The sequence below is a fragment of the Microtus ochrogaster genome, unplaced genomic scaffold (genome assembly GCF_000317375.1).
Source record: "Microtus ochrogaster isolate Prairie Vole_2 unplaced genomic scaffold, MicOch1.0 UNK208, whole genome shotgun sequence".
In the NCBI taxonomy this organism is placed as follows: Eukaryota; Metazoa; Chordata; class Mammalia; order Rodentia; family Cricetidae; genus Microtus; species Microtus ochrogaster.
The window spans coordinates 24,138-34,400 of NW_004949306.1; the positions used below are offsets into that span (position 1 = coordinate 24,138).

Genomic DNA, 10,263 nt, shown 5'->3' on the forward strand with positions numbered 1-10,263 from the left:
AGGGGGGAGGGAAATGGGAGAAGGGGAGGATGTAGAAATCTTTAAGTAAAAATAAATAAATAAATAAATAAATAAATAAATGGGAAAAAAAGAATTTAGGGTCTAAGCCAAGCACACAGTCAACCCTCAGAATGTAGTAAAATATTCATGTTACTCTACAACCCTCCCATACATTCAAATCTTCTTTCAATTATTTCTTACACCTAATAAGAATACTGCAGACTCTGGTTTTATTGTGTTCAGTAAGGGACAAGGACAGGAGGAAGCAATACATTTTTCACTTTAGACATATTGTTTCCAAGTACTTTGCCTCCAAGGCTTGTTTTTATCCATAAATGTAAAATCCATAGACAGCAAGGACCTGTATTACGTCATACTATATCTGCATATTTATACATTTTGTGTGCATGTTCCACACCCATGAGTGGAGGTCAGAAGGCAAATTGTGGAAGCCAATTCTCCAGGGACTGAGAACTGAACTAAGGTGGGTGAGCAAGTCCTTTATCTGCTAAGGCATTTCACTGGACAAAATTTGTTTGTACATTTTATTTATGTGTAGTATTTGGGAGTAGATACTCGGGGGGGGGTATGGCAGGCTCTCTTACCTTATGGCCCATCTTGTTGGCCCATATTTTCTGATCCTCATGCTGATATTTACACCATGACCTCCTTGCACAAGACTCTTTTTCTGTTAACTTTTTTTGGTGTCGTGTAATATATGTGTGTGTATCATATATATGTCTCTCTCTCTCTAAATATATATATATATATACACATTATACATGGATACCCATATATGTATATGTATATATATATATATATGTGTGTGTGTGTGTGTGTGTGTGTACACACATGTGGACTGTAGAAATGACTCAACAATTAAGAGTACTAGCTGCTCTTTCAAAGGACAGGTTCAATTCCCAGCACCCACATGGTAGCATATTACTGTCTGTAACTGAGTTCCAAGGAATTCAGTACCTTCTATTGTCTTCCTCAGGTACCAAGCGTGCATGTGGTGCAAAGACATACAAGGCAAAACACCCATACATAGAAATCATTTTTAATTTTTAGATATGCCATTGTAGAATTCTGAAATGTTCAGCTCAGTGGCAGAAGGTATATTCATATTGTTGTGTAAACACCATCATTGTCCATTTACAAAACTTCTTGTAATCTATCCTACCCCTACAATCTTGGATGTAGTTACTGAGTTGGCATAAGGTTGGCATAAGTTGGCATATTGCTGTGTAAACACCATCATTGTCCATTTCCAAAACTTCTTGTAATCTATCCCACCCCTTACAATACTGGATTCAGTTACTGAGTTGAATGCAATTCTCTACTCTTTTGAGGAGCCACAGTGCCGTGTCTCATGGTTACATTTTACCCTCCCATTGAGTGATGCCCCAGAGCTCTAATATCTTTATATATTCCAACTCTCTTGCTTCCTGTCTGTGATTTTAATGGTATGCATTCTAAGAGATGTGCATGCTGCTTTATTGTGACTTTGATTTCCCTTTGGTCAGTGACTGAGAAGTGAAGTGGAGCCTCTTTCCCTGTGCTTCTTGGCCATGCACACACTTTCTATCAAGTCCATACCTTCCTACTCTTGACCTCTGTACTTCAGCTGGGTTCTTTGCTTTTGTTTCTCTCTTTGCTATGTTGGAGTTTCTTATACACTCTGAACATCAGCCTCTGGTCAAATGGTTTATTTACAAGTATTTTCTGCTGTTCTGAAGTAGACTTTTCACTTCCTTGTATAGTTCTTTGTTTATTGTTCTAATGGCTTTTAAATTGATGTCATAACAGAATATGTTTAAGAGAAACAACATCTAGATACAGTTTGGAAGGATTAATTCAACTTAATTAACACACCTGTTACTTCCCTTATCCTTCTATGCTAAGACATTTGAAATTTATTGTTCATTTCGTCACAATCCATTATAGTGGACTATAATCTGCCTGCTGTGTCATACTTCTCAAAACTTAACCCTCTGGTCTGTCTGAAACCTTGTGCCCTTGGCCAGAAACTACCCCATCCCTCCTGCTGCCACTCAGTCTCTGGTAACCTTCATTATTCTCTCTTTGTCTGCAGAGATTGTGAGATTCTCCTGAAAGAGATCATTTGCCTTTCTGTGCAGGGTTTATCTCACTCAGCATCATGTACTCTAGGATCTTTCACATAACCACATTGACAGAACCTCCTTCTTTTAAAAGGTTTAACAGCACAGCCATGAGAATAGACATCACATTCTCTTTACTTACTCATCCACAGATAGACATTTACTGTCCTTGATTATTGTGAAAAATGCCCCAAAGACCTGCTGGGTCACATGACTGATAACATCATCTGATGCACATTTTCAATTTTGCTAAAATCCAATTTATCTATTTTGTTGCTGCCTATGCATCTGGCATCATAACAAAAAAACAGGCCAAGCCCAGTTTCAAGATGCTTTCATCCTGTCCCCTGAAAGTCTGATGGTTTTCAGCTCTGATCCATTTTAGGTCTTTGATCCACTTAGAGTTGACTTTTATATAATGTTAGCTGAAGGCTTAACTTCACTCTTTTGCCTGGATATCCCATTTCGCCAACATCTCTTGTTTAAAAGATCATTCTTCCATCATAGAACAATCTTAGCATCCTGATCAAACCTCATCTGGTCACAGAGGTGCAGTTGGACAGCTAGAATGCCTTCCAAGTCCTGTAACTCAGCAGGACAACCCTGTGTGACACTGACCAATTAAAAGGAGCCAGCAGAGACAAATGTCCTTAACAAATGTGAAAATGGCAAATGAAGTGATGGATGTACTACCTGCTCGGGACTGACAACAAATTATAATATATGTGCAAAAACTGTGCCCCACAAACACATTCATACGTAACAACTAATCTTGAATCTAATAATTGGCCAGTGTACATGAGCAGTTCTGGGCTTTCCAATTCTACTTCACTGATCTGTATGTCTGCCTTTATTTTATATTTTGATTATTGAAGCTCTGTACTAAAATTATGAAATCACCAAGGATGTCCTGCGATTTTGTTCATTTTTGTCAAGATACTTTTAAGGCACTCACCTCTAACCCCACCTCTTAGGGGTAGAGACAGGTGGATGTCTGAGAGCTTGAGGTCAGCCTCGTCTATGTAGTGAGTCAGGACATCTAGAATGGATTTTCTATTTCCAGTAGTACAAGATGCTACTAGGATTTTGATCTGATGTGCATAGAGCTGATAGATTATTTTCAGTAATATTATCATCTACTAAAAAAAAGGCTTTCAGGCAAGCTAATTCATGCTGATAATTCCAGTCAAACAAGAAACTGAAGCAGGAGTACCATAGATCTAAGGGTGTCTAACATAGCCAATTTAAGTCCAACCTGATTAATTTAGTGACGTCCTGTTTCAAAATCAAAATTAAAAGGCATAGCTTGGACTATAGTTCAACAATAGAGCATCATTCACCATGCACAAGGCCTGGAGTTCGATCCCCAGCACTGCAAACAGCAATAATGAGATGAAGTTTTCCCACCTGTAAACCCCACTGGCTTTCATTCCTTGTCTTCTTTCATCTTCTCTTATTGGGTAGTTTTCTGGGTGCAAGTTTTTTATCTCTTTGGTGGAGTCAATTCTAAGTATTTTATCCTTTTTTGGTGAGCTCATAAATAAAATACTTTCTTGATTTCCTTTTCAGTTGTCCAATGTTAAGACTGGGGCTCTTGCTCAGTAACTGAACACTTGCCTAGCATGCATGAGGCCCTAGGTTCAAGCTCCACTACTGACAGGAAGAAAAGGAAATCTAACAGTTCACGGTCAATATTAGTATACAGAGATACAGCTCATCTGGGCACGTTCACTTTGTTGTCCAACAATTTTGCTAGTTTTGTTCATTTAGTTCTGAGAGTTTCTGTAGAAGGTTAAGGATTTTCTACAGTCAAGCTCGTGTGTTTTCAGATGTGTATTTTGCCACCTTATAATCAGGCACCTTTTATTTCATTGTCTATCTAGCCTGATGGTTCTGTGTGGTGTGTGTCCTAAGAGTCTCTTGAACAAAAGTTGTCACAGCAGCAACCTTTGTGCTTCCTGATCTCAGAGAAAAAACTGCCAGTGTTCCACAGAATATGATGCTGGCTGTGGGTTTGCACATGTGACCTTTGTTAGACTAAGCTGGACTTCTACCCATTGTCAGTGTTTTTGTCATTAAGTCTGTGAAATGTTGTCAAATGTTTCCATTCAATCTTGCTGATTATACAGCTATTCTATTTTGTTTATTTCTGTCTCTGAAGCATCAGGGATTCCAGGAATTTGTCTTGCTGCATCTCAGCCACCCAATAGCTAGCTCATAACTATTGAGTTCTCTTGAAATTCTTCTTTCCGTCAGAATAACAGAATGGTCTCAAATTTTAGTAATAGCCATCTCTTTTATCCAAAGTTAATGTGGGAAAGGGCTGGCAATATTGCTAAGCATTTTTGAAGAGTCAACATCTGGTGCATCATCTTTCTCTCCTGGCACCATTTGTTCATCTTCATTCTACTCTTTATTTCCCCCTCCCCACCACTAGCTTGGGGGAGCTTTTAGGGAGACAAGGATCTTATTATATAACCCAGACACCTCAAACTCACAAGCCTCCTGCCTCAGCCTGTGATGCTAGGGTTCTAGGTTACATCATATTCTTCACCTGCCTTCTAGTAAGTTTTTGGTTTGGGAGATTTATTTTACTTTATTTATTTATTTATTTTGTTTTTTTAAGATAGGATTTCTGTATAGCTTTGGAGCCTGTTCTGGAACTGTCTCTTTAGACCAGGCTGTCCTCGAACTGACAGATCTGCTTACCTCTGCCTCCTGAGTGCTGGTATTTAAGGTATGTGCCACCATCATCCATCCCTCAGAGTAATTTTTAAGGACTTAATATAATAATCAAATACCCTTTTTGGCAAAATATCACACACTGAGAAAGTGAAATAAATGTTAGCTGCAATTATTCCCAGTACTCGTGTTAGCCATGAAGTTAGGTAGCCAGGTCTGTCTCTGGTCAACCATACAGATTCAAGTACTTTTTACAAACCACTGTAAGCCTCAGTTTTTTTCATCCTTTAAATGGAAATAATTTCTATGTGACAGACTCATCATATAGATGAAACTAGATACAAATACATGGCGATCCACATCATAAATGCCATACCACAATGGCCAACATTTGCATTAATAATACATTGAGCAGACTGGTTAGAGTGGAGCCTCAGATGGCTACAACAAGGGGTAAAGAGGTGAGGAAGGTTTTATTACATGAGGGATGTGGGGAGTCCCATGTTATCCAAGAAGTGAAACCCCTATAGCATGGTTACTAAATAAATATGGGAGGGAAAAAAGGAGGGGGTGTCTGATGCAAAATTCCAAACCTGGTAAGTTACTAGTTTTCATCCTCCAAGATGTGGCCATGATGGGCTCAGATGAGCAAGGTATTAGAGGGGAATACACTTGTGAAGGTGAGCATGAGATAGCCCTCAGAGCAATGGAAATATGATCCCTGTGGAGGCAGATAAGGAGTCATGTCTTAGATCATGGTGCAATTCCAGCAGAGTTTCTGCAAGGTTGAGACTCAGTTCCCCGCAGTCACCAAGCAGAGGGACAGGGTCTTACAGAGTCTGCCTGGCCTTTCTACCCCTGCAGAAACCATGGTCTCTGTGGAGAGGAGCTGGTACATTGAGAGTCACTAGCCTGGCCTCTGTCACTTAGATCACAGCCACAAGAGACTGCCACAGCTGAGACCCTGAGAAAAGATGAAAATGCTGGGAGTTTCAACACAAAATAGCACTCGCCCTGTCTCACATTCCCATGGCTGCAAGTGACTGCCTGGATGAAATTGATGGAATCAGGGATTAGAAGGAAGAGGGAGAAACCAACTTAGAAACACAGCGAGGGTGGAGAGACACTTGCTAAGAAACCCTCACTTCAGCTGACATTTCAACTTCCCACAGAAAACAGATTCCCCAAGAGGGTGAACAGAAATCATCTCATGCTAAGAATTCCCTGGGCAACACCACTGGAAAACATTTTTACTACATTCCTTCTTGTCTTTTCCTTCCCAATACAAGAGAGTCCTGGCCTTTCGGAGGATGCCACTGCCGGCATCATTGTTGGATCTGTGGCTGGGGTGACTCTGATAGCAGCCCTGGCATGTTTCCATTGTTTCAAGAAGAAATAGGGTAAGACAGTCTTTCCTCTTTTGTGTTCTCCAAGTCTTAGTGTAATGTTTGGGAGTGGGCAAGGATTTCTCTCCCTCTGCCTCTGAGCTGGATCTCTTTACCTCTCTCCTAACTCTCTGCTCCTCAGCACTGATCCTGTGGGTTCAGCCTCACTGTCTTCCTGTTCCCTGTACTCTTGTTTCTTGGAGTTCATTCCCACATAGATAGAAAGCTGATTGAATTGTACCCCTTTATTCTTCAGACAGGAAGTCAAGGTCCAAGAAGAAAGGAAAGTGAAGGAATCCAAGGAGCAGCAGGAAGATGCAGATTGCATGTCCCACTGACCACAGCAGCAGCAGGGGGAGGGTTATAGGGAGAAGGGATCCTAAGATAAAGCAACAGAAGCATTAAAGTCCTCTTGATCAAGAAAATGAATAGAAAAAAGTTGGGCGGTGGTGGAACATGCCGTCAATCCCAGTGCTCAAGATGTACAGGCAGGCAGATCTCAGTGAATTCAAGACCAGCCTGTTCTACAGAGCGAGTTCCAGGACAGCCAGGGTTACACAGAGAAACTCTGTCTCAACCCTCACCAGCCCCCCCCCAAAAAAAAACAGAAAGAAAGAAAGTAGGGAGAAAATTAATATAAAAAAACCAGAACCATCCTTAGAAAATAGAACAGGGCAAGTGTTACATAGGACTGGTGCAATGCATCAAAATAAGAGAGCTACCCACCAGGAATACATTCAATAGTAAAGCACCAGTCCTGGGTGTGGTCGCAGCACCAGGGAACAAAGTAGGGCAGATTCAGAGTCCAGCAAAGACAAAGGACACCACTAGCAGGGATCACACCTAGATTAAGGAACGAGGACTCAGGAGGGAAGGCAGTCCCAAGAATGGTGTGATGGAGATTCAGTGACAGCAAGGAGCCCAGGAATGAGCTGCCCACAGCATCCTCCCTGACTCCAGGAGCAAAGGCCCCATGTGTGGGAAGAGTGGTCACAGTGTCTGATATTTATTTAGGGGAACTGACCAGCGAGATCTCACAGAGCACAAACCCTCAGCCTCCAACCACAGTAAGTAAAGGCACTCACAGAACGAGAACTGGCTTTCTGCCACATATTTTGCTCTTCCTGGAGATCCTTGGCTCAAAGACCACACCTTCCTTTCTGCATGTTTGCAGAAGGGATCTGCACTTCCCTGCACTGAGGATCCCATAAATCATAGCCTTCCTAACTACAGAGGAGTTGCCTGAGAGAACCCTGAGAAGCTCATTCCACCAGGCTAGGCAGGCCTAAAAAAGTCACATTTCCAGAGGTCTCCTGATGCCTTCCTTCCTGCCTCAATTATAGACATAGACATCTCCTTTGGGGAGAGTTTCTTGGTCTTATGGAATAGCTGGGTGCTGTGGCCTCTATGTTCCCCTTGCCACTGGCGCATGCTGCTGAGAATCACCTCTGGGCAGCCTGTGAACTGGGAAAACAGAAGGCTCCATCCTGCTCCTCCTCTGATACTAACACGGTGGGTCTGAGCAGCCTCTAAGGGAAGCTAATTCCTGAACTGACCATGGTCACCTGCCACCTGCCAAAATTCAGGAAACCTTCAGTCAGCTTTGCACTTCTGTGCACTGACAACTCTCTCTTGCTCCCCTAGATCTGGGCTCCTCTGACGACTCTCCTAACAAGGTAAGCACTTTCACTGACTGTTTGCTCATGGAAATGTCTCTGAAGAATGTGGACTGTCTGTATTGTTTTGGTTTGTGTACTTCTTTGTTGAGAGAGGGTCTCACAGAGCAGCCATGGCTACCCTTGAACTATGTAACCCAGGCTGGCCTTGAACTCTTGACCATCCTCCTGCCTTAGCCTCTCACGTGCTGGGATGACAAATGTGTGCAACAACACCAGGCTGAGAATGAGGTATTCTTGGAGACATAACTGTAAAATTCAGCTTGGGTCTGCATTCCTTAGGGCTGCAGCAAAGATTGGTTAATGGGCCCCAAGAGTCTATTGCAAGAGTGTGTGTTTGGAAAAATCCCTGCCCTGTGCTTAATTCCTGACCATGATTCCTTGTATTCTGTGGCCCTTGACAAGGAACTTGAACATTTTGATCCTCTGTCTTGTCACCTGTGAAACAAGCATTCTGCCCACCTCAGAAAAGAGACTCAAGGAAATAAACGAGTTGACACATGCACAGCAGTGTGCACACAGAAACAACAGCGCATCTTTCTCTTCTGATCTGAACCTGCTCTGACCATAAAAAGGATGGATTCCCTTCTAATGGGTTTGAGACCCTGTTTCTTCCTTATATAACAGTTTTACCAAAATTTTATCATTGCAACCTTTCATCCAAGTACACTCATAGACTGAAGAGTGCTTTAAATCATAAGGACACTTTCAGTGTGAACTCTCGCAGGTTGAACACACTCATAAGCAGCAGGCAAGCTAAGTTACTTCAAAACTACCTCCACCCCACAAAAACACACTTTGATGTCACTTCCCACAAAGAGCAGTGGTGGTCAGGATGGTCCACATCCTCGCTCTCTGTTCTGTGGCCCATCTGGATGTCTCTGTTGATTCTGGCTCTGTCCCCATGGCTGTCTCACCCTGTTCCTCAACCTGTCTCCTCTAGTGACCACACATCAGACTGTCAGACAGTGAGTGACGGGTGTCCTCTCCCATGGCTCACCCGGCACAGAGGCCACAGCACAGTGGGGCTGGATCACCAGCAAGGTGAGGCTCTGCCCTGTGGGACTGATGTCACTGACCAACACTCATACTTTCAGGTGGATCATGTGGCATACATCATCCTGAACATAATGGCCAGACACCCAAACCATCAACTTCAGCCTCCCCATCTCCCAGAGTCATAGAAACACTTTATTCAGAACTAAAAAGGAAGTAATTATGGCCTGTCATGCTGGCTACACCAATGATGCATTTCCAGAATCTCTCTCTCACTAGGAGATCTCTGTACCATGAGATGAGGAAACACGTGCACATATGCACAAACACACACACACACACACACACACACACACACACACACACACACACAGAGCTCCAGGAGGCAGCCTCTTCAGTATCAATAGAAGGAACAATGTATTCTGGAGCCTACGGGAAACCCAACCTTTCTTGGAATTCAAATTTGGCTGAGAAAAGGGCATCAAAGCTGTCCACCCTTCACTCCCCTAGCCACAGCTTGTTTTAAATTTACCCATTCAGAGCACAGTCATTCTCCCCAGCTCCAGTCCTGTCCTAGCATAGTCTGACTTGAATTCCCATAACCTTGGACATCACCTAAGTGCTTATGCCAAAAAACAAAGGACAAGCAGGAAATGGGGTTTCCTGCATCTTTAAAGCCTGATGTGAAGCCGTGGTACACAGGAAGATCAAGTCTCAGCCAGAGGTCTCGGGAAATCTCCACGCCAACAACTGTCATGCTTGCCTGGCTGTGGCATCAGGGTCTCTGTATGTTGTGCATTTACACCTGAGCCCACCTCTGAGCCTTTCTCCAGAAAACCCACTCAAAGCAGTGAAGAAGGATGCTCAAACAAAATCCCACACTAGCTCAGAATTGAGTATAATAAAGGGTTATTTATTTAGAGGTAGACTCACAAATGACAGTCTTTTGCTCAAATGGGAAACAGCCACCGAATCCCACAGCCAGTAAAGAGAGTCTGGCACTTGCTTTACATTGGCATTTATAGTACAAAAGGCCACCCCCAAGTGGGTGGGTAACTTAAAGGCTGCTGCCTGAAGGAATTCCTACAGGACCTCCCACTTTGTTTAAATAAGGAAATTCTAAGCCTAATACAAAATTATATACAATAAGAACAAATATCAGGTATAAAAATTAGAACTACAATCAGCATAAATAATATCAAGCAAGAAACATGTGATAAATGTTTCAGTAATTATGCTATCCTAAGGAGTTTAAATCTTATATAATACATAATTTGGCCAAGTCATGAGAGGAAGGTAACTACAACTATCTAGTCTTCAACCCCATCGAAAACCCGAGAAGGAAAATAATTCTGCTTGAGTAAACAGGAAGAGCAATCAAGCAATTTCCAAAATGTGCAA

General features: G+C 42.4%; 1 protein-coding gene across 1 annotated transcript in view; it reads left to right on the forward strand.

Moving 5' to 3' along the window:
- Positions 1–6,204, forward strand: part of LOC102000244 (carcinoembryonic antigen-related cell adhesion molecule 21-like) — a gene marked incomplete at its 5' end in the record, with an annotated part of 24,419 nt that extends 18,215 nt beyond the window's left edge. Inside the window, one exon of the mRNA XM_013355589.1 lies at positions 6,099–6,204. Within this exon, the coding sequence (XP_013211043.1) occupies positions 6,099–6,204 (106 nt within the window). The remainder of the gene's footprint in view (positions 1–6,098) is intronic.
- Positions 6,205–10,263: the final 4,059 nt, after the last annotated feature.